The 25,557-nt window shown below is 46.0% G+C and overlaps 1 protein-coding gene across 1 annotated transcript; it reads left to right on the forward strand.

Annotated features, from left to right (window-relative positions):
- The first annotated feature begins 446 nt into the window (after positions 1-446).
- Positions 447-23,359, forward strand: LOC140483456 (cadherin-related family member 4-like). Its single transcript, XM_072581656.1, has 8 exons — positions 447-591; positions 2,946-3,091; positions 8,382-8,523; positions 10,057-10,283; positions 14,379-14,518; positions 19,898-19,948; positions 21,944-22,037; positions 23,351-23,359. The coding sequence occupies exons 2-8, from the start codon at positions 3,020-3,022 to the stop codon at positions 23,357-23,359; spliced, it is 735 nt and encodes a 244-aa protein (XP_072437757.1). The 5' UTR covers positions 447-591; positions 2,946-3,019.
- Positions 23,360-25,557: the final 2,198 nt, after the last annotated feature.

Genomic DNA, 25,557 nt, shown 5'->3' on the forward strand with positions numbered 1-25,557 from the left:
CTTAAACGTTGATTCTCCTGCTCCTTGGATGCTGCCTGACCTGCTGTGCTTTTCCAGCACCACACTCTCGACTCCAATCTCCAGCATCTGCAATCCTCACTTTCTCCTCAAAATATCAACTGTCAGACCTGCAGAATTTCTTCAACATTCACTGTGTTTGTTTCAGATTTTCAGCATCTGTAGTATCTTGCCTGTATTGATTATTTTTGCTACTTCCTTCCTTTTGCATATACCTATTGAAGCTCTGGTTTTACATTCCTTTCAACTGCAAGAGAGAAAAATAGCCAGTGGAGAAGCCTATATTTCTTGTTGTAGGTGGAGCTAAGTAAAGGAATTTGCAGTATCTCCTTTCTAACTTATTTTTTTCTGATTTGTTTTCAGCAACTGTTTCAATGCTGGTCACTGTCAGTCAAGTCAATGAGTTCCCCCCTGTCTTTCATGGCCTCAGAACTTTCTCGGTTCCAGAGAACAGTCCAGTGAACACACTGGTGGGCGTAGTGAATGCTACAGATGCTGACTGGGTCTATAATAACTTGCGTTTCTCCATTGTTGATCATGCTCCACCAACTTTCTACATTCACCCATACACTGGTTAGTGTTCTTCATATTGTGGGAGTGACTGGGGCTACTGGATCTGTTCAAGGCATTGGCTGGGTTGATGTATGGAACTGATAGTGGCAGGGAACAGTAGATTAAAAGAAACAGACAGATGCCTAATAGCCTATTGAGTGAGTGCATTGCTCCAAATCACAGGGCACAAGTAGCTAAGAGTATTTTGAAAGGAAAGGACATGATTTCATGTTGCATATTTCATAACTTTGTATTATGCAAGGTGTAAATGAAGTACTTCTGAATTGTAGATATTGCTAAAATGTAGGAAATATAGTAATTAACTTGTGCACAGTAAGCTCTTGCAAACAATTAATAAGTGAATAGATAGTCTGTTTTTTTGTGGTATTGTTTAGAGATAAATATTGACCAGGATACCAGAAGATAGTCTGCTGTTCCTCTTACTCCCCTGAGAGGGCAGGTCAGGCCTCAGTGTAATATTTTCATCAGAAAGATACTCCCTGGAGTGCCCCAACTGTGTGACTCAGAAGCACATGTGCTGGACACTGAGCCGAGAATGGCATTTGATTCATCAATCCAAGGAAGTCAACAGTCTTCCCAAAAAAACAGAATTCAGTCACTCCTTAAATGAACCTAAGGTTCCTGTTTCCTCTGCTGACTGATGTCCATTCCACACATCGCTCACTCCTTGTGTGATGAGTAATCTCTTGACATCAGTCCCAAAGATTCTTTCACTCGGTTGATCTACCGAGTTTAATTTGGAATGATGTTGTAGCTTAACTGGTGTTAGACTACCAGGCTAGCTGTATGAGAAGATAAGGAATAGAGACAGGAAGAGACCATGCGGCTCTTGGATCTCACTCTGCCATCTAATGACATGAGACTGATACTGGATCTCGACCCCACTTCCCTACCCACCCTCCATACACTTTGATTCCCCGGGAGCCTTAAATATTTTCAACACTAGAATATCTGCCATACTCTGCAGTAAAAAAATTCCAAAGATTCACAACCCTTAGAGTGAAGAAATTTATCTGAATTTCAGTCCTTCATGATTAGATCCGTATCTTGAGACTGTGTCCTGTGTTCTAGATACCCCAGCAATGGGCAGTGAAAGACCATGGGCGGCACGGTGGCACAGTGGTTAGCACTGCTGCCTCACAGCGCCAGAGATCCGGGTTCAATTCCCGCCTCAGGCGACTCTCTGTGTGGAGTTTGCACGTTCTCCCCGTGTCTGCGTGGGTTTCCTCCGGGTGCTCCGGTATCCTCCCACACTCCAAAGATGTGCAGGTCAGGTGAATTGGCCATGCCAAATTGCCCATAGTGTTAGGTAAGGGGTAGATGTGGATGTAGGGGTATGGGTGGGTTGCGCTTCGGCGGGTGCGGTGTGGACTTGTTGGGCCGAAGGGCCTGTTTCCACACTGTAAGTAATCTAATCTAATCTAAAAAAAACCTTAGTGTCCATAGTATCACATCCTTTCAGAATCTTGTATATTATAATGAGGTCGCCTCTCTTTTAAACTTCAAGAATATAGATCCATCAACTAAGCCTCTTATCATAGGATAAGGCCATCATCCCAGGGACTGATTGAGTGAACCTTCACTGTACCACCTTCAATACAGGTGTATCTTTCCTCATATATACATATACATATATATACAAAACCACACATTGTGTGATCTCACTCAATTGGACATTCTGGCAAGACTTCCTTCCTTTGCTCAAATAGTCTTACAATTAAGGCCAACATACTAGATCCCCATTTGCTGTCCCTGCATTCAGACTTTCTGTGTGATGCACCCAGATCTCTCTGAAAATCTGAGGTGAAAGCAGAAAAGTGCTGCAAATACTCAGCACGTCGTACAGCAGCTGCTGAGAGAGAAACAGAACTAACATTTTGAATTGAACAATGCTCTTTTCTCTTCTTATTCAGCTCTTAGTCACATTGAATTCAAAACATTACAATGTGAAATGGATTTGAGAGGATAGACATAGAGAAACAGTTTCCATTGGTGGGAGGATTCAGAACAAGAGGGTGCACCTTTAAATGAGAGAGAAGGCACTTAACATTGGAGCCAGGAAGCACTGACTTTGGTTGAGGGGTGGGGGGAGCAGTGGAGGCAGTAGTCAATTGAAGCTCTTAGCATCAACGTCACTACATGTAGTTTTGTCGGATCCAAGGAATCAAGGACCTAATTTGATTGTGGCATTGACTCCATTTTCCTGGCTGTCCCACAAAGCCCCAACCCCTTGTCGAATATTCCTGGTGTTCTGGCTTGATTTTCCTATCCAGTTACCTTTGTATTTTATAAACTGCGTGGTTTCTAACTTGTCAGTTGTCTCCCAATTTGATTTCTGATCATTATTTTTCCAGGCCAAATCAACACTCTGGTTCCACTTGATTTCGAAAGAATTGACACCTATACACTGACAATTCAGGCGGTTGACATGAATCGCAATGAGGTGTCTGGTAGCCTCCAACAAAGAACCAGTTACGCTCAGTACACCATCAATGTTCAGGTATGAGAGGGAGCATTTTGCATATCTGACAGAGTGACAGCAGATTCCATCCACCTCTCTCCAGCCCACCCAGGCAGTGTGCCTCCATTTGCTTTTTCCAAGGTTGGACCAATAAAGAGAGGGGAAATTCCTGTAAATGTGCCCATTCTCCATTCTGGAACACAAGACCACCACAAGTCTGCCAATCCCATCACTGGCCAGCTGTCGATGATTTCCCTCCACTTCCTGACCTTTCCGATGGAATGTCAATGGAGGAGTTGCAAATGAGCCCAAAATTATAAAATGGTCAAGGGGCAAAGGAAATAAACACAATAGTAAACACAACTGGAAAAGGTGCTAGGGAAACTAATGGGGCTAAAGCCTAATAAGTTTCCTGGACTTGATGGACTACATCCTAGGATATTAAAGGAAGTAGTTACAGAGATAGTGGATGCACTGGTAAAAATCTTCCAGGAATTCTTAGCTTTTGGAAGAGTCCCAGAGGATTGGAAAACTATCAATTTAACAACTTTATTTAAAAAGAGAAAGAGACAAAATACACAGGTAATTATAGTCCACTTAGCTTAATGCCTATTATCAGAAAAGCATTAGAGTCAATTGTAAAGGATGTAATAGCAGAGCAGTTACAAATACATAATATAATCCAGCAGAGTCAGCATGGTTTCATGAAGGGCAAATCACGCCTGACAAATTTACAAGAATTCTTTGAGGTGTTAATAAGCAAGTTAGATAAAGAGGAAATGGTAGGTGTAATATATTTGAATTTTTTAGAAGGTTTAATAAGGTATCACACATTAGGTTAATAAGATAGGAGCCCATGGCATTGGAGGTAGTATATTAGCATGGATACAGAATTGGCAAACTCATCGAAGACAAAGTGTTGAGATGAGGGGAACATTTTCAGAATGGCAAGCCAGAACTAGTGAAGAACCAAAGGGATCAGTGCTTGGACCAAAATTACTGACTCAGATAAGGGAAGTGAATGTACTATCACTAAGTTTGCGGATGACGCAAAAATAAATGAGAAGTCAAGTGTTGATGATGTTACAGAGTCTACAGAGGGATGTAGGAGAAAGCCCTGAGGAAGGACTTAAGCCCAAAACATCAATTCCCCTGTGCTTCCTGATGAAGGGCTTATGTCCGAAACATCGATTCTCCTGCTCTTTGTTTGCTGCCTGCCGGCTGTGCTTTTCCAACACCACATTCTTTGACTACAGAGGGATATAGACAAGCTAAGCAGAAACTTCACAGATGGAGTATAACCTGGATGGAATTTGCGATTACACACTTTGGCAGGAAGGCTAGATGAGCTGAATATTATTTAAATGGAGAGAGACTGTAGAAAGCCAAGCAACAGAGGATTTGAGAGTCCTTGTGTGTAAAGCACAGGAAGTTAGCATTCAAATTCAGCAGATAATGTGGAAGGCAATGGAATGTTGGCCTATATTTTAAATGAAATAGAGTTTAAAAAAATGGCAATTTTCAAACATTATATGAGGCACTAGTCATTGCTGGAATATTGTGAACAGTTTTGGTCCCCTTATCTAAGGAAAAATATATTGGCATTGGTGGCAGTCCAAAGAAGATTTACTCGACTGATACTGGGTACACTGGGACTATCTCATGAGGAGACTTGAGTAGATTGGGCCTATACTCATTGGAATATAGAAGAACAAGAGGTGTCCTTCCTGAAACTCACAAGATTCTTAGACAATAGGAAGAATGGTGTGAAACTTTAAAGGGTTCAGAAAAGATTTAGAAGTACCTTGCCAGGGTTGGAGGGTTGAGCTATAAGGGGTGGCTAAATAGGCTGGTGCTATTTTCCTGGAGGGTCAGAGGCTGAGGGGTGACCTTATAGAGATTTATAAAATCATGAGGGGCATGGAGAGGGTGAATGGACAAGGTCTTTTCCCCAGGGTGGGGGAATCCAAAACGAGAGGGCATAGTTTTAAGATGAGAGGGGTAAGATTTAAAAGGGACCTAAGGGGCAATTTTTTCATGCAGAGGGTGGTGCATGTATGGAATGATCTACCAGAGGAAGTGATGGAAGCTGGTACAATTATAACATTTAAAAGACATCTGGATGGGTATATAATTAGGAAGAGTTCAGGGGAATATGGGCCAAATGCTGGCAAATGGAATTGGGTTAATTTAGGAAATCTGGTCGACATGGATGAGTTGGGCTGAAGGGTCTGTTTCTGTGCTGTACATCTCAATGACTCTACGACTTGACAGGGTAGATGCAGAGAGGTTGTTTCCCACTGTGGGAGAGTCTAGGACCAAAGGGCATAATCTCAGAATAAGAGGTCCTCTGTTTAAGGCAGAGATGAGGAGGAATTTCTTCTCTCAGAGGATAGTGAAGCTACGGAATTCTTTATCATTAGAGGACTGGGTTATTAGTATATTCAAGTCTGAGATAGACAGATTCTTAAATACTAAGGGATCAAAGATTATGGGGAAAGTGGAGTTGAGGATTATTAGTTCAGCCAGGATCTCATTGAATGGTGGAGCAGACTCAATGTACTCAATGGCCTATACCTGTTCCAACATCTAAGGATAATGAAGATAACCTGGATCTGTTGACAAGGCTGGTCTCCCAGGAGTAAAGAGTTTCCCTGTGAACTGCTTCAGTAGGTCTTGGGGTACAGCGTATAGGCTCCATATTTCTGAGCTAGCTACTTCAGGTTCAAGTTCCACCGAGGACTTTAACTGCTGTTTCTTTTCTGACTGGCAGGATGTTGGAGCTCTGAGCACCAACTGCTCTCTCTCTGTGACAAACTGTACCCAAATCACAAGCTACTGATGGACAGTGATTCATCTTTTTTCCTGAAAACACTTGGTGCCAGCGAGTCTCATAAATGCGTCAAATCCAGCTTCTTAAATTAACTCGCTCACTTTGCTCTTCAAGTTTCAAAAGAACCAAACTTTCATTGTCTGACTTATGCTCACAGAGAAAATAAGTTTAGTCCTCACACCCCCAGGAATGTAATCCTGCATCATAAGGACTTAACCAAGTTGCACATATATTTCTTGATCGCTGGGTCTGGCCCTCGCCACATGTTCACAGACTTTGTCACATTCTCCACGACCAACTTGTGTCCCAAATACGGCAGCTTACTGAGGACCAAAAAGCAGCCCCTCATATACACAGTCACCCACGATCCCCTTCCCCCTCTCCTGTGCTAAAGCAACAGTGCCCACTGTCCGTACGCTGGTCAATATAGGACATGATGTGGAGTGCTGGTGTTGAACTGGGGTGGACAAAGTTAAAAATCAGCAGGTCTGGCAGCATCCGAGGAGCAGGAAAAGCCACATTTCAGGCAAAAGCCCTTCATCAGGAATGAGGTTGACAGTCTTGGCGGTGAAGAGAAAAATGGCGGGGGGAGGGGGCGGGGGGAAGGTAGCCGAGAGTGCAATAGGTGGATGGAGGTGAGGGTAAAGGTGATAGGTCAGAGGGGAAGGAAGATGGACAGGTGGGACAGGTCATGAGGAAGGTGCTGAGCTGGAAGATTGGAACTGGGGTAAGGTCAGAGGAGGGGAAATGAGGAAACTGGTGAAATCCACCATGATGCCATGGGGTTGGTAGGTCCTGAGGCAGAGGATGAGGTGTTCTTCCTCCAGGCATCAGGTGGTAAGGGATTGGCAAAGGAGGAGGCCCAGGACCTGCATATCCTTGGTTGAATGGGAGGGAGAGTTGAAGTGTTCGGCCACAGGGCAGTGGGGTTGGTTGCTGGTGTGTCCCAGAGATGTTCCCTAAAGCAGTCTGCGAGAAGGCAACCAGTCTCCCCAATGTAGAGGAGACTGAATCGGGAGCAACGGATACAATAAATGACATGTGTGGAAATACAGGTGAAACTTTGGTGGATATGGAAGGCTGCTTTGAGGCCTTGGATGGAGGTGAAGGGGGTGGTGTGGGCACAGGGTTTTGCAATTCCTGTGGAGGCAAGGGAAGGTGCCGGGAGGGGAGGGTGGGTTGTTGGAGGGCGTGGACCTGACAATGTAGATGCGGAGGGAACGGTCTTTATGGAAAGCGGATAGGGGTGGAGAGGGAAATATATCCCTGGTGGTGGGGTCCATTTGTCAGTGGCAAAAATGGTGGAGGATGAATGTAAATTCATCTCTGACATGTCCCTCCCCTTCCTGGACTTCTCCATCTCCATCAACGACAAACGACTCGACCCTGATATTTTCTACAAACTCACCGACTCCCACAACTACCTGGATTACACCTCTTCCCACCCACCTCCTGCAAAAATGCTATCCCTTTATTACCAAATCCTCCGCCTCCGCTGCATCTGCTCCCAGGAGGACCAGTTCCACCACAGAACACAGCAGATGGCCTCCTTCTTTAAAGACTGCAATTTCCCTTCCCACGTGGTTAAAGATGCCCTCCAACGCATCTCATCCACTTCCCAAACCTCTGCCCTCAGACCCTACCCCTCCAACCACAACAAGGACAGAACGCCCCTGGTCCTCACCTTCCACCCTACCAAACTCTGTGTACATGGCATCATTCTCCGCCATTTCTGCCACCTACAACTGACACAAAGTATTAAACCAACCTAGATTGCTGTCAAAACTTTAAAAGCTTAGAAGATTTGTATTTGCAAATACATTCCATTTTGTTCAAAAAGCATACAATCTGTAGGCAGTTAGTCCATGTGACATTTTATAAATTCCTATTTTGGAAATAAAACTAGTCTGACTCAAGGTTAGGACGCAGGCAGACTCTAACCTCACACCTTCAATACCTTGTCTGAGCTGAGATGTCATTTTTTTAAATAAAACCTTAAGTTATCTTGGGAACATGACTTGAAAGAAATTCTGGGATTTACACATTAATCACTTGAAAACTGCATCCCATTCTAAATGATTAAAGATTTAACAGCAATTTAGGTTGGCTTAATATATCACATCAGTTCTGTGACATTTTGATATTTTACGATAAATTCTGTGTCTTATGATCCTGCCGCACTAGCTACCTGACGAAGGAGCTGCGCTCCGAGAGCTTGTATTTCCAAAATAACCTGTTGCACTATAATCTGGTGTTGTGTCATTTTTAACAATATAGGACAATTGACTCCATGTATAAACCTTAAAGTGACATGTACATGTTCACAACTTTTCCTTTTTTGTTCTGTGGGTGATGCCTCCCCACCGTACAATCACCCCATTTCCCCCTTGTGGCAAGATTGAAAGCTGAACCTTTCCCAGGCAATGAAACACCAGCCTGAGTGAGCCAGTGCGGGAATGGCAGCACACAACTGACTGGTGCATTCTTTACTTGCAGAATGTAAATGATGTTCCTCCTGTATGTTCTCCCCCGTTCTACAAGGAAACAATCTACTCTACACAAGCAAACAATCTCCCCATTGTTACACTGTTCTGTACTGACAAAGATTCTGATCTCCTCAACTACAGAATTGTTGGTGGTGAGACCTGTTTATCTGTATCGCAATTTTACAAGCACAAGGAGCTGCCAGTTCCCTTGCGTGGTTGGGATATGCTGCGTAACACCCCTTTGGGCTGGAACTATTTGGAGGTGTGTTTAAGCTCTAAAAGCCTTTAGGGGAGGGTGAGTACCAGTTGGTGACACCCTTGTCTTGCTGCAGGAGTTTGTGGCTTGGCATCCGTCCCCAGAAACTTGAAGACAAAGTCCAGACTGATGCCCCATTGAGGGGTGGTGCAGTGTTGGAGCTGCTGTCTGTCAGAGCAGGGCCTAAACTGAGGTTCTCTCAGGGTGATTTGGGAAGTGTGGGTGGTGTGGGGGGGTGGGGGGGGCGGGGCTTTCCCTGTAATAGGCATGTGACCCATTAACCCCAACAAGGTATGTCTTGGGTCTGGTCCAATTTTAAAATCCTCACTTCAAATAGAAATGGAGACAGAACAGGAGGCAGATCGGCAATTCCAACATTACTGTGAACATTCTCAAACTGTTCATGTCCCTCTATATTACTGTTTTCGCCAGGCCTCTGGAATCTCACCAAATCTAAATGAGGTGACACTAGAAGTGGATTTAGGGAGATCATAAGTGCATTTCCAACCCCATTTGTGGTCCATAAGGAGGAATGTTATCTCCTAGCCTTCTCCCAATCTCCCACTCCATCATTCATCACTCTTCCTATCCAAACACCCTGAGAAGACTCTTCCCCTAAGGATTGGACAACTTCTAGCCTAGCATCTGGGATCATGCCATGCCTGCTTCTGCAACTACCTCTAGAGATGTTCTTACCCACCCAGGAGCCAAGCTGGTCTATCAGGCTGCCCTCTGGTTAGGAAATCTGTCACACACTGTGGCGTTAAAGCTCTGCAGCACCCAGAGAGACCTCAACCTCTGCCGCCCGAGCTCCTGCAACCTTTCTGGGTGAATATCCAGGACAGAATGTCTGAGAGCCTGCCAAGTGCAAAATGGTTGCAGCATTTACCTCAGTTACAACAGTGACTATACTTCAGTACAGTAATTGGAACATAGAACAATACATAGATCATTAGAACAGAGAACATTACAGTGCAGTACAGGCCTTCAGCCCTTGATGTTGTGCCACCCTGTGAAACCAATCTGAAGCTCATCTAACCTACACTATTCTATTACCCATGAGATATTATGAGATAGGGAAAGGAGATTTAGAAATATGATTCTTTGGAGAACTGGCAATAGGATTGGAGGGGTTACTAGGGACACTTTAGTCCCCAGTGTCTCTGGTGTCTCAGGAGAGTGTTGATGGAGGTCAGTAGTGCCAGTGTCAAACCTCAGATCTCTGGCAATGTATAAGTGGAAGCAGATGGTACTCAGTGCCAGTCTGCTTTTCTACTCTCACCATCAACTGCCTGTCAAAGAATACTATTAATAACAGGTCAGAATTCACTGTTCCCAGGGTAGGAAATGAGAGAAATTTAACTTGCCCCATCTACATATTGCAACTTTCTAATATTCAATTAAAACTATATTTATTTAATCCCACCAGGAAATATAAACGACCGCTTCATTTCCCAGGGCAGTGCCCTGTTCTCAAGAAACACCTTCTCGTATAATCTAGATGGGATCTCTGACCCAACGACCTTTGAACTCCTCATTCAAGTCACCGACAATAACGGTGCTGATTCAAAAGTTGAACTGACAACCACAGCGATTGTCATTGTCCACGTAGTTCCTTGGACAACTACCACACCAACTACGACTACACCATCAACTGTAAGTGTGGGAGATTATAACTGCCAGCACCTAGTGAGACTGGTTTTTCAAAAGGAATTATCTGGTGATATACAATATGAAAGCTTCATTGGAACAACTGGTAGGGAACAAGTAACTTTACACTTACAATTCCAAAATGTCTCTTGACATAACCCTCTGATTATCCTATAGATCTCAATTAAGTCGCCTCTCAAACTTCTTCTCTCTAACAAAACAGCCTCAAGTCCCTCAAGCCTTTCTTCATAAGACCTTCCCTCCATACCGGGCAACATCCTGGTAAATCTCCACTGAACCCTTCCGAAGCTTCCACAACCTTCCTATAATGCGATGACCAGAACTGTAAGCAATACTCCAAGTGGCCGCACCAGAGTTTTGTACAGCTGTAGCATGACCTCGTGGCTCCAAAACTCAATCCCTCTACCAATAAAAGCCAATACACCGCATGTCTTCTTAACAACCCTATCAGCCTGGGTGGCAACTTTCAGGGATCTGTATGGACACCGAGATTTCTCTGCTCATCTACTCTACCAAGAATCTTACCATTAGCCCAGTACTCTTTATTCCTGTTGCTCCTTCTAACATGAATCACCTCACACTTTTTCTGCATTAAACTCCTCTTGCCACCACTCACCCAGCTCTGCAGCTTATCTTTACCCCTCTGTAACCTGCAACATCCTTCAGCACTATCCACAATTCCACCAACCTTAATGTCATCTGTAAATTTACTAATCCATCCTTCTACGCCCTCATCTAGGTCTTGATAAAAATGGAAATTATATGTTGGCCTTCACAGCAAGAGGATTCGAAAACAAGAGCAGGAACATCTTGCTGTAGTTGTACACAGCCTTGGAGAGACAATGTGTTGTGTGCACTTTTGGTTTCGTTATCTGACAAAGAGTGTTCCAACAATGAAGGGAGTGTAATGAATGTTTACCAGCCTGATGTCTGACATATGAAGAGAGACTGGTTCATTTGGGACTTCATTTATGGTGGTTCATGAGCAGGGGAGAGTCTTAGAAAACTATAAAATTCTATCTACAGTTCCAGTCTATACGTTAAAGTCACAAAGTCTAGTGAGGTGTTAAAATCAGGGGTGCTGGTATAAGTACTATATCAGTGATGTGATAACAAACCGGTATTTTTCCTTTCAATTTATAAAGACATATTTTGGAATTAATGGGATTGCGCTATTATTGTGTGCAAAAGTCTTTGAATTTGTGTTATAAACAGATTGTTTGGTTTATTCTATTTTAATTTCATTTCTTTTATTAATAAACTTCAGTTTTATGGTTCAGGCAAAACCTACATCATTTTTATACTTTCGTTCGGCAAGAGACCACTTCATTAAAACCAAAAGAAATAAAAATATGGTGTGTTAAGCTAGGTTTCAGCCTGGGATTGAAATTGTTCAGTCATTACATCAGCTGAGGTCAAAACAGAAGGAACCCAGACATTGCGAGTGGAGTTAAAGGTCGGCCATGATCACATTAAATGGTGAAACAGACTTGGCAAGTTATATGGTCTATTCCTGCTGCTAACTCTTGAGTTCCTGTAAATCTCAAATTTCAATTGGTTTCATTCCCATAAACAGCAGTCCTCAAGTGTGTGCCCTCTGTGTTAATGTGAGTGGTCCAGTGAGGAGCTGCATTGACTAGCATTGTCCAGAGTGATACTGACTGATCCCAGGAGGGACCAGCAGCTCCAACTGAGTTGTCTGATCTGGACCCAGATCATAGAATCATAGAATCCCAGCAGTGCAGATAGAAGCCAATCAGCCCATTGAATCTGCACTGATCCTCTGAAGAACATCCCACCCAGAGCCACTTCCCATTCTAGACCCATAACCCTACATTAAGCCAAAGCCACCTAACCTGCACATCCCTGAACTTCTGCAATTACCCTATCGAACCCCCTAAGAATGTTATATGTTTTAATAGCATCTCCTCTAACTTTTCTAAACTTCAATGAGTACAAGTTCAACCTAGTCAACCTCTCCTCATAAGAAAATGCCTCTGTACCTAGTATCATCCTAGTGAACTTTCTCTGGACTGTATTACTTGCCAGTCTATCTTCCCTTCGACAAAACACACAATCTGCAGCTGTTAATGGAGGCAGTCAATCCATGTAATATTTTATAAATTCCTATTTTGGAAATAGAACCAGTCTGACTCAAGATTGGGATACAGGCAGACTCCATCCTCACTCCTTTAATGCATTGTCTGAGCTGAGATGTCACCTTTTTTTTTATAAAACCTTCAGTTACCTTGAGAATGTGACTTAAAAGAAGTTGTGAAATTTACATATTAATGAACAGATACCAGCAACCCATTCTAAAAGATGAAAGACTTAACAGCAATTTAGGTTTGGTCAATATATCACTTCAGTTGCATGCCACTGTAATCTTTTGCTATCAATTCTGTGTCTCATGATCCTCTTCCAAAGCTACCTGAGGAAGGAGCAGCACTCTGAAAGCTAGTGCTTCCAAATAAACCTATTGGACTATAACGTGGTGTTGCGTGATTTTTAACTTTGTACACCCCAGTCCAACACCGGCACCTCCACATCTTTGAAGTGAAGGCCAACATTCCATTTCCCTTCCTTATTACCAGCTGAAATTGGATATGAGCTTTTTGTGCTTTATACACGAGGACTCCCAAAACACTCTGTACTGAAGCTTTCCCATTTAAATAGAATCTGGCTCTTCTACTCATAACCCTCACTTTATACATAATTTTTCATTAACCTACTTTTCGAATCAACCTGTTACACATCTCTGCAGCAGTAGGGCTTGAATGTAGGCCTCTTTGTCTAGCACACTACCACTGCAACACAACCTCACATCATATCCCATCCACCAACCTTTTGCCCATTCTCAAACTGTCAATATCCCTCTGCAGACTCCTGTGTCAGCCTTGCTATTTGTCTTTCCACCTATTTTTACGTAATAGAGTCATACAGCATGGAAACAGACCCTTCGGTCCACACTGACCATGTTCCCAAACTAAACTAGTCCCATTTGCCTGTGTTTGGCCCATATCCCTTCAAACCTTTCCTATTCATGTACTTATCCTAATGCTGTTTAAATTTTGTAACTGTCCCTGCATCCACAACTTCCTCGGCAGTTCGTTCCACACATAAACCACTCTCTGTGTGAAAAAGTCCTTTTTTAAAACTTTCTCCTCTCACCTTAAAATGTGCCCCCTTGTTTTGAACTCCCCTACCCGAAGGAAAAGAAGCTTATCTGGACCCCTTTTGATTTTATAAACCTCAATAAGGTCATCGCTTAACCTCTTACGATCCAGTAAAGAATGTCCTGGCCTATTTTTATCATTCAAACCCTCCATTCCCTGCAACATCCTGGTAAAGCTTTTCTGAAGCCTCCCCAATTTAATAATATTCATCTTATAGTAGGGTGACCAGAACTGTACACAACACTCCAGAAGAGACCTCACTAACATCCTGTACAACCTCAACCATATTCAATGGCCTGAGCACTGAAGGCAAGTGTGCTAAATGCCTTCTGAGCTATCCTGTCTACCTGTGACACAAACTTCATCAGCAAATGTGAGAGGCAGCACTCTAATCTCTACTGACAGTGCAGCACTCTCTCAGTACGTTCTCACTAATAATGCAGCACCCACTCAGTACTGTCTCACTAATAATGCAGCACTCCCTCGCAGTACTGTCTCACTGACGGTGCAGCACACCCTCAGTTTTCTCTCACTGACAATTGCAGCACTGCCTCATTACTGTCTCACTGACAGTGCACCACTCTCTGTTCTGTCTACCGCACTCTCTCAGTTCGCTACCGCACTCTAACTCATTAATAGATATTATAAGCAATCGGGTGCCGGTACTCCACGACTTACACGTCGCCATCAGGAAATGTTTCCTTTATCACAACTGTGTTTTCTACAAGCCAATCCTCAATTCAAACGAAAACACCACCCTGACCATCATGGGTTCTTATGAAGTACCCTTATGTGCAATATATTTTGGAATGCTGTTTGGAAATGAGAATGTATTACACTTACAGTCATAGCCGTTGTCTTTTTAATCAATATCATGGATGTTTTCTGCTCTCTTTATTCACAGACGAGGACACCAGTGAATAAAATAGTGACCCTGCTGGATGAATACTGGAAGCCAGACACCTGGTTTGTGGTGGTCCTGACATTGGCCTCAGCAATGGCAGCTTTGACTTTAGCAGTACTGCTCAGGAGCTGCCCCTCAAGGTGAGGTTAATCGCTCAGCGATGGGGGAAGGGGGAACGGTCCAAGAACCACAAACATGAAAAATTATTAATTCCAAAAGCATTTTTGACTTCTTTGATTTTTTATGGCAGCACCCTCCAGTACTGCCTCATTGACAACGTGGCACTTCCTCAATACTGCCTTGCAGACAATGTAGCACTCCCTCAGTACTGTCTCACTGACAGGGCAGCACTCCGGCAGTACTGCTCCACTGACAATGCAGCACCCCCTCAGTACTGTCTCATTGTCAGTGCAGCACTCCCTCATGCTGCCTCACTGACAGTGAGGCACTCCCTCAGTGCTGCCTCACTGACAGTGCAGCACTCTCTCACTACTGCCTCACTGATAATGCAGCACTCCCTCAGTACTGTCTCACTGACAGTGCAGTACTCCCTCAGTGCTGCTTCACTGACAGTGCAGCACTCCCTCAGTACTGTCTCACTGACAGTGCAGCACTCCCTCAGTGCTGCCTCACTGACAGTGCAGCACTCCCTCAGTACTGTTTCACTGACAGTGCAGCACTCCCTCAGTGCTGCCTCACTGACAGTGCAGTACTCCCTCAGTGCTGCTTCACTGACAGTGCAGCACTCTCTCACTACTGCCTCACTGACACTGCAGCACTCCCTCAGTGCTGCCTCACTGACAGTGCAGCACTCTCTCACTACTGCCTCACTGACACTGCAGCACTCCCTCAGTACTGTCTCACTGACAGTGCAGCACTCCCTCAGTACTGTCTCACTGACAGTGCAGCACTCCCTCAGTGCTGCCTCACTGACATTGCAGCACTCCCTCAGTGCTGCCTTACTGACAGTGCAGCACTCACTCACTACTGCCTCACTGACACTGCAGCACTCCCTCAGTACTATCTCACTGACAGTGCAGCACTCCCTTAGTGCTGCCTCACTCACAGTGCAGCACTCTCTCACTACTGCCTCACTGACAGTGCAGCACTCCCCCAGTACTGTCTCACTGACAGTGCAGCACTCTCTCACTACTGCCTCACTGATAGTGCAGCACTCTCTCACTACTGCCTCACTGACACTGCAGCACTCCCTCAGTGCTGCTTCACTGACAGTGCAGCACTCCCTCAGTACTGTCTCACTGACAGTGCAGCACTCCCTCAGTACTGTCTCACTGACAGTGCAGCACTCCCTCAGTGCTGCCTCACTGACAGTGCAGCACTCCCTCAGTACTGCCTCACTGACAGTGCAGCACTCCCTCAGTACTGTCTCACTGACAGTGCAGCACTCCCTCAGAACTGTCTCACTGACAGTGCAGCACTCCCTCAGTGCTGCTTCACTGACAGTGCAGCACTCCCTCAGTACTGTCTCACTGACAGTGCAGCACTCACTCACTACTGCCTCACTGACAGTGCAGCACTCCCTCAGTGCTGCTTCACTGACAGTGCAGCACTCTCTCACTACTGCCTCACTGACACTGCAGCACTCCCTCAGTGCTGCCTCACTGACAGTGCAGCACTCTCTCACTACTGCCTCACTGACACTGCAGCACTCCCTCAGTACTGTCTCACTGACAGTGCAGCACTCCCTCAGTACTGTCTCACTGACAGTGCAGCACTCCCTCAGTGCTGCCTCACTGACATTGCAGCACTCCCTCAGTGCTGCCTTACTGACAGTGCAGCACTCACTCACTACTGCCTCACTGACACTGCAGCACTCCCTCAGTACTATCTCACTGACAGTGCAGCACTCCCTTAGTGCTGCCTCACTCACAGTGCAGCACTCTCTCACTACTGCCTCACTGACAGTGCAGCACTCCCCCAGTACTGTCTCACTGACAGTGCAGCACTCTCTCACTACTGCCTCACTGACACTGCAGCACTCCCTCAGTACTGTCTCACTGACAGTGCAGCACTCCCTCAGTACTGTCTCACTGACAGTGCAGCGCTCCCTCAGCACTGTCTCACTGACAGTGCAGCACTCCCTCAGTGCTGCCTCACTGACAGTACAGCACTCTCTCACTACTGTCTCACCGATAGTGCAGCACTCCCTCAGTACGATCTCACTGACAGTGCAGCACTCCCTCAGTGCTGCCTCACTGACAGTGCAGCACTCCCTCAGTACGATTTCACTGACAGTGCAGCACTCCCTCAGTACTGTCTTACTGACAGTGCAGCACTCCCTCAGTGCTGCCTCACTGACATTGCAGCACTCCCTCAGTGCTGCCTTATTGACAGTGCAGCACTCTCTCACTACTGCCTCACTGACAGTGCAGCACTCCCTCAGTACTGTCTCACTGACAGTGCGGCATTCTCTCACCACTGTCTCACTGACAGTGCAGCACTCCCTCAGTGCTATCTCACTGACAGTGCGGCATTCTCTCACCACTGTCTCACTGACAGTGCTGCACTCCCTCAGTGCTGCCTCACTGACAGTGCAGCACTCCCTCAGTACTGTCTCACTGACAGTGCAGCACTCTCTCACTACTGTCTTACTGACAGTGCAGCATTCCCTCAGTGCTGCCTCACTGACAGTGCAGCATTCCCTCAGTGCTGCCCCACTGACAGTGCAGCACTCCCTCAGTGCTGCCTCACTGACAATGCGGCACTCCCTCAGTACTGTTTCACTGACAGTGCAGCACTCCCTCAGTGCTGCCTCACTGACAGTGGGGCACTCCCTCAGTTCTGCCTGACTGACACTGCAGCACTCCCTCAGTGCTATCTCACTGACAGTGCGGCATTCCCTCAGTACTGCCTCACTGACAGTGCAGCACTTCCTCAGTACTGTCTCACTGACTGTGCAGCATTCCCTCAGTACTGCCTCACTGACAGTGCAGCACTTCCTCAGTACTGTCTCACTGACAGTGCAGCACTCCCTCAGTACTGTCTCACTGACAGTGCAGCATTCCCTCAGTACTGTCTCACTGACAGTGCAGCACTCCCTCAGTGCTGCCTCACTGACAGTGCAGCACTCCCTCAGTGCTGCCTCACTGACAGTGCAGCACTCTCTCACTACTGCCTCACTGACACTGCAGCACTCCCTCAGTACTGTCTCACTGACAGTGCAGCACTCCCTCAGTGCTGCCTCACTGACATTGCAGCACTCCCTCAGTGCTGCCTTACTGACAGTGCAGCACTCACTCACTACTGCCTCACTGACACTGCAGCACTCCCTCAGTACTATCTCACTGACAGTGCAGCACTCACTCACTACTGCCTCACTGACACTGCAGCACTCTCTCACTACTGCCTCACTGACAGTGCAGCACTCCCCCAGTACTGTCTCACTGACAGTGCAGCACTCTCTCACTACTGCCTCACTGACAGTGCAGCACTCCCTCAGTACTGTCTCACTGACAGTGCAGCACTCCCTCACTACTGTCTCACTGACAGTGCAGCGCTCCCTCAGCACTGTCTCACTGACAGTGCAGCACTCCCTCAGTGCTGCCTCAATGACAGTACAGCACTCTCTCACTACTGTCTCACCGATAGTGCAGCACTCCCTCAGTACGATCTCACTGACAGTGCAGCACTCCCTCAGTGCTGCCTCACTGACAGTACAGCACTCCCTCAGTACTGTCTCACTGACATTTCAGCACTCCCTCAGTACGATCTCACTGACAGTGCACCACTCCCTCAGTCCTGTCTTACTGACAGTGCAGCACTCCCTCAGTGCTGCCTTATTGACAGTGCAGCACTCTCTCACTACTGCCTCACTGACAGTGCAGCACTCCCTCAGTGCTGCCTTATTGACAGTGCAGCACTCTCTCACTACTGCCTCACTGACAGTGCAGCACTCCCTCAGTACTGTCTCACTGACAGTGCGGCATTCTCTCACCACTGTCTCACTGACAGTGCAGCACTCCCTCAGTGCTATCTCACTGACAGTGCGGCATTCTCTCACCACTGTCTCACTGACAGTGCTGCACTCCCTCAGTGCTGCCTCACTGACAGTGCAGCACTCTCTCACTACTGTCTTACTGACAGTGCAGCATTCCCTCAGTGCTGCCTCACTGACAGTGCAGCATTCCCTCTGTGCTGCCCCACTGACAGTGCAGCACTCCCTCAGTGCTGCCTCACTGACAATGCGGCACTCCCTCAGTACTGTTTCACTGACAGTGCAGCACTCCCTCAGTGCTGCCTCACTGACAGTGGGGCACTCCCTCAGTACTGCCTCACTGACACTGCAGCACTCCCTCAGTGCTATCTCACTGACAGTGCGGCATTCCCTCAGTACTGCCTCACTGACAGTGCAGCACTTCCTCAGTACTGTCTCACTGACTGTGCAGCATTCCCTCAGTACTGTCTCACCAATAGTGCAGCACTTCCTCAGTACTGTCTCACTGACAGTGTAGCACTCCCTCAGTACTGTCTCACTGACAGTGCAGCACTCCCTCAGTACTGTCTCACTGACAGTGCAGCACTCCCTCAGTGCTGTCTCACTGACAATGCAGTACTCCCTCAGTACTGTCTCACTGACAGTACAGCACTCCCTCAGTACTGTCTCACCGATAGTGCAGCACTTCCTCAGTACTGATTTGCTGACAATGCAGTACTCCCTCAGTACTGTCTCACTGACAGTGCAGCACTCCCTCAGTACTGTCTCACTGACAGTGCAGCACTCCCTCAGTACTGTCTCACTGACAGTGCAGCACTCCCTCAGTACTGTCTCACTGACAGTGCAGCACTCCCTCAGTACTGTCTCACTGACAGTGCAGCACTCCCTCAGTACTGTCTCACTGACAGTGCAGCACTCCCTCAGTACTGTCTCACTGACAGTGCAGCACTAAGTACTGTCTCACTGACAGTATAGGACTCCCTCAGTACTGCCTCACTGACAGTACAGCACTAAGTACTGTCTCACTGACAGTATAGCACTCCCTCAGTACTGCCTCACTGACAGTACAGCACTAAGTACTGTCTCACTGACAGTATAGCACTCCCTCAGTACTGTCTCACTGACAGTGCAGCACTCCCTCAGTACTGTCTTAGTGACAGTATAGCACTCCCTCAGTACTGCCTCACTGACAGTACAGCACTAAGTACTGTCTCACTGACAGTATAGCACTCCCTCAGTACTGTCTCACTGACAGTACAGCACTAAGTACTGTCTCACTGACAGTATAGCACTCCCTCAGTACTGTCTCACTGACAGTGCAGCACTCACTCAGTTCTGCCTCACTGAGACGCCCATTCAAGCTATTTTTGAACTGCTGATTGTTTTGCGCACCCTGGCCTTTACAAATTGTACAAAAATGCTCAGTCTGGTCTCGATAACGAGCACTATTTGTAGAAATCAGTGGATAGTAATTTGTCGCTGATGTACAGTATGTTAGTGTGGTGTGTTTGATTTTATTTATTTAATTGACTGGTAAATATTCACCCTGTGATTTTTTTTTCAGGGCGTGGTGTTGTAAACAGTCCGAGATGTCTGAGCACCTGCTCCAGGTCAGGTAGGAAATCACAGTCCCTTCTGTGCGTATATAACAGTATATAAGACCTCAGTAAACATGCTCTGCCAGTGAACCCCTGACTATCCTATCTTCTTAGTGACACTCATGGGATTGTCTGCATCGTCAGATATTAGATGCTGTCAAATTTCATCCTGTTCCACATAGCTTGACAGCAATGGGACACAGCTTCCCCTGTTAACTAGCTGCTTCCAGAACTCTGTACAAATGCAGTCCGAGTGCTGATAGTTGATTGAGATCCCACTGGTCTCCTGTCAGTCAGACACCCAGCTGAGGAATTGCCCTTTCAACACTATCGGCCTGCCTTCCCCAGGTTTCCTCCTTTAAGTATGGGGAAAAGGTTTTACTGAGCCCTGTATTTCCACTTCAATATCTCTGCCTCTTCTCCAAAACAAAAAGAAAAGCCGCTCTTCGGTAGCACCCTTCATCGAGAGAAACATCCCAAGGCATTTCGTAGGGGCAATTGTCAGAGCAAAGTCTGACCCTGAACCACATCGGGAAGGCAGGCAAACTAAGGCTGGATCTAACAGGCGCACCTTCAGGAGCATCTTAAAGGAGGAAATTACAGGCAAGCTGAGATGAAATCAGTCCGCTTCAACTTTGGTGCCGTATTCAGGCTGAAAGGGAGCTTCAAATCACATGATGACTAGACTATGGATTTCCACCTCTGGAATATTGCTAGTTTTACCTCTGTCTAACTCAGCTGCTGCAAACACCCTTCACTCTCCCTTTTGTTCCCTTTGATTTCCATTATTCTGATACAATGATGTAAACAGCACGGAGACAGACCCTTTGCCCAACCAGATTTCCTAAATTAAACTAGTCCCATTTGCCTGCCTTTGGCCCACATTCCTCTAAATCTTTCCAACTGTCTTTTCAATGATGTAATCGTACTCACCTCTCCCATTTCTTCTGGCAGCTCATTCTATATATGCACCACTCTGTAAGTGAAAATGTTGCCCCTCAGGTCCCTTTTAAATCTTTCCCCTCTCACCTTAATTCTAAGTCTTCCAGTTTTGGACTCCTTTACCCTGGGAAAAGACCTTGGCTATTCACCCTTGTGATTTTGTAAACCCCTACAAGGTCACCCCTCAGCCTCCAAAGCTCCAGGGAGAACGAGTTCCAGCCTTTCCAAAGCTCAAACCTTCCAGTCTCAGTACCATTCTTGTAAATGTTTTTTGCATCCTTTTCAGGATATCTTGTAGCAGTACTCCAAATGTGTTCTTACTAATGTCCTGTACAGCAGTAACATGACATTCCAACTCCTGTACTTAATGCTCCGACCGATGAAGGCAAGTGTACAAAATGGCCTCTTCACCACCCGTCTATTTGTGAAGCCACTGGTGGTGGACCTCCCACATTCTATCCTGAAAACTTGAGATCCCCCTAAAACTCTGCTGCCCATGTGTTAACTCCCATCTAAACCTTTCCCCTTATCATCCCAATGCTCAGGACATTGGCTCCTAGTCAGGCAGTGGGTTGATTTTAAAGTCCTCATCCCTGTGTAGCCTTGCCTCATACTCCTGTGAAATGTCTTGGGCTGTTTCATTCTGTTCAAGGTTAAAGCAAGACTCTCATTTCTAACCTGTGTGCGTGCTTCTGTCTATCTAATAAGTACTGGGACTCTCAACACTAAAATTCATAATAATTACCCTTAGTCAGAAAAACCAATGCAAACTGCTCAATACTCACAGTGCAGGAACTACACCGAGAGTATATTTTGCCTGCTTTTACAGTTCAATTGCTGCTGTACAGAGGGAGCAGAAATGAGCCAGAATTGTTTCGTGAAGGAGTAAAATTGCGGGTAGTGAAATAGCTGGGAGGCTGGAGCAAAGCACAGAAATATTTCTGAATAAACTAGAGTGAGATTTAACACTGCTCATAAGGAAAACATTTCAAAGAGCTAAAGCTGAAGGGATAGAGTTAGGAAGGTGGAGACAACTTCAGTAACATTTCTGTTCCTCCTTCTCAAAGCAGTTCCCTGCCTGAAGCGGAACCACAAGAGGGAGATACCACTGGAGGTCCCACTGCAGAGAAAAAGCGATCGCCATCAATCATCTCCCTCAGCCAGGTGAGCAGAGACTTATACACACCTTAACGGAAAAGTTACTCTTCGATATTTGTGTGAGTGTCCTCACTCTCTGCACGTGTGTGTGAGAGAGAAACAGGAACTGGAGTACGCCATTTGACTCTTTGAGCCTGCCCCACCATTCATTCTTCTCATGGATGTTTTTGTCACCAAAGTGGATAACTTCACATTTACCAAGTTAAAAATCACACGACACCAGGTTATAGTCCAACAGGTTTAATTGGAAGCACACTAGCTTTCGGAGCGACGCTCCTTCATCAGGTGATCGTGGAGGGCTCCACTACCACCTGATGAAGGAGCGTCGCTCCGAAAGCTAGTGTGCTTCCAATTAAACCTGTTGGACTATAACCTGGTGTCGTGTGATTTTTAACTTTGTACACCCCAGTCCAATACTGGCATCTCCAAATCTTCACATTTACCAACATTGTACTTCATCTGCCATGCATTTACCCACTCATTCAACTTGTCTAAATTACACTGAAGCATCTCTGCATCCTCCTCACAGCTCACCCTCCCATCAGCTCTGTGTCATCTGCAAATTTAGAGATAACACATCCCCTACCCTCATTTAGATGAGAGGATTCCCTACAGTATGAAACAGGCCCTTCGGCCCAGCAAGTCCACACCGCCCCTCCGAAGAGTAACCCACTCAGACCCATTCCCCTACCCAATATTTATCCCTGACTAACACACCTAACACTACGGGCAATTTAGCATGGCCAATTCACCTGACCTGCACATCTTTGGATTGTGAGAGGAAACTGGAGCATCCGGAGGAAACCCACGCAGACACGGGGAGAATGTGCAAACTTAACATGGATAGTTGCCCGCGTAGGAATCAAACCCTGTGAGGCAACAGTGCTAACCACTGAGCCACCGTGCCACAAACATTGATATACAATGTGAATTGCTGGGGTCTCAAACACTTGATCCCATTTATTCCTACTCTTTGTTCCTGTCTACCAGCCAGTTCTCTACCAATGTAAGTCCACTACCCCCAACCCAATGCATTTTAATTTGGCACGCTAATCTCTTATGTGGGAATTTATCGCAAGTTTTCTGAAAGTCAAAGTAAATCACATCAACTGGGCTCCTTATCAACTCTGCTACTTACTTCATCACAAAAGTCCAGTCAGCTTGCCAGGCATGATTTTCCTTTTGGAAATCTGTGCTGACTCTGGCTGATCCTGTTGCTGTTTTCCAAAAACACAGCTATTAAATAGTATGTGCCCATATCTAAACCCACTCTGTGTGTTTCCCATGAACAAATGTACTTTTGTTTTCCATTTTTTCAGGTTACATGATCAGTTGCCGCAGTTAAATTCCCACCCTGTGATTCTGTGCTTAAATACGGATTGAACAGTACTGGAATGGCAACCCGAGCATGTTCACTTTAACCTTTGTCCCTCTGCATTCCCACAACCCTCCTCTCTCCCCCTCTTCCTGTGTCTGTCTGCACTTCCTTCTTTCTCTATCTCTCTGTATGCGGTATCCTACACCAGACTTTGGAAGCAAAGGATACATCTGACCAGATCCCCCAGATTCTGTAGCAGGAAATGTGGGTCAACAGCAGACCCTTTGCTCAAGTTGTAGCATTTAGTGACTTGTGCCTCAGAATTGGTTTCTCAGGGCAGGGCACTGACCAGAAACCTGGTACAGGGCTCTTAAAGACGCTGTTTCGCCCAAACCCTAGAGTGCTGGACACGCCCATGAGGATAACACCAATTATTGAAGGATATCCCAGAAGTTGTTCTAAAGAGGTCACCCTAGTCCACTGTTCACACCCCTGTTTGGCTTGTGATTTGGGAGACAGCAAACACACAAAGAGACGTCACTGAAAACGTGCAGAAATCTGAGTCTGTAAATCATCTGCTCCTCGTGTGGCAAGATCAGACTCACCAGAAATCACTAAGCCCAGCAAAGCAGAGAGAAATAATCCTCGGCGATTGTCTGTGAACTGCTCGATGTGTTTTTATATCTTTCTGAGCCAATCTCTTCACCTCAGTATGTGATATGGGTGAGGACACTTCTCTACATTTACTACAGTCACGGAGAGGGATAGCAGCAGACAGTATGGGAAAGTCTTTAATTGGGGGAGGAGGAATTACAATGCTATGAGGCAGGAACTGTGGAGGATAAATTGGGAGCAGGTATTCTCAGGGAAATGCACAACAGAAATGTGGTGGTTGTTCAGGGAGCACTTGCTGTGAGTGCTGGATAGGTCTGTCCCATTGAAGCAAGGAAGGGATGGTAAGGTGAAGGAATCTTGGATGACAAGGGATGTGGAACATCTAGTCAAGAGGAAGAAGGAAGCTTACTTCAGGTGGGTAGGATTAAGGTAAATCCCAAGGCATTCTACACTTATGTGAGGACCAAGAGGATGGCCAGAGTGAGGGTAGGGCTGATCAGGGATAGTGGAGGGAACCTGGGCCGGGAGTCGGAGGAGGTAGGGGAGGCCCTTAATGAATACTTTGCTTCAGTATTCACGAGTGAGAGGGACCTTTTCGTTTGTGAGGATGGTGTGAAACAGGCTGATATGCTCAAACAGGTTGTTAAGAAGGAGGATATGCTGGGCATTTTGAAAAACATGAGGATAGATAAGTCCCTTGGGCCAGACGGTATATACCTAAGGTTACTACGGAAAGTGATAGAAGAGATTGCTGCGCCTTTGGTGATGATCTTTGCCTCCTCACTGTCCACTGGAGTAGTGCCAGATGATTGGAGGGTAGCAAATGTTATTCCCTTGTTCAAGAAAGGGAATAGGGATAATCCTGGAATTATAGACCAGTCAGGCTTACATCGGTGGAGGGCAAATTATTCGAGAGGATTCTGAGAGACAAGATTTACGATTGTTTGGAAAAGCATAGCTTGATTAGAGCTCATCAGACTGGCTTTCTGAAGGGCAGGTCATGCCTCACAAGCCTTATTGAATTCTTTGAGGATGTGACAAAACACATTGATGAAGATCGAGCAGTGGATGTGATGTACATGGATTTTAGCAAGGTGTTTGATAAGGTTCCCCATGGTAGGCTCATTCAGAAAGTAAGGAGTCATGGGATACAGGGAAATTTGGCTGTCTGGATACAGAATTGGCTGACCCATAGAAGATAGAGGGTGGTGGTAGATGGAAAATATTCAGTCTGGAGCTTGGTGACCAGTGATGTTCTGCAGGGATCGGTTCTGGAACCTCTTCTCTTTGTGATTTTTATAAATGACTTGGATGAAGAAGTGGAAGGGTGTGTTAGTAAGTTTGCCGATGACACAAAGATCAATGGAGTGTGGATCATGTGCAGGGTTGTTGCAGGTTGAAACAGGACATCGACAGAATGTAGAGGTAGGCTAAGGAGTGGCAGATGGAGTTCAACCTGGAAAAGTGTAAAGTGATTCATTTTGGAAGGTAAAATTTGAATGTAGAATACAGGGTTAAAGGCAGGATTCTTGGCAGTGTGGAGGAACAGAGGAATCTTGGAGTCCATGACCCCTCAAAGTTGCTGCCCAAGTT

The sequence above is a fragment of the Chiloscyllium punctatum genome, chromosome 12 (assembly GCF_047496795.1).
Source record: "Chiloscyllium punctatum isolate Juve2018m chromosome 12, sChiPun1.3, whole genome shotgun sequence".
Taxonomy (NCBI): Eukaryota; Metazoa; Chordata; class Chondrichthyes; order Orectolobiformes; family Hemiscylliidae; genus Chiloscyllium; species Chiloscyllium punctatum.

Coding starts and splice junctions, on each gene's coding strand:
- LOC140483456 (XM_072581656.1), top strand. CDS start 3,020: ATGAATCGCAATGAGGTGTCTGGTAGCCTCCAACAAAGAACCAGTTAC. Junction 3,092..8,381: donor AGTACACCATCAATGTTCAG/GTATGAGAGGGA, acceptor CTTTACTTGCAG/AATGTAAATGATGTTCCTCC. Junction 19,949..21,943: donor GAGCACCTGCTCCAGGTCAG/GTAGGAAATCAC, acceptor TTCTCAAAGCAG/TTCCCTGCCTGAAGCGGAAC.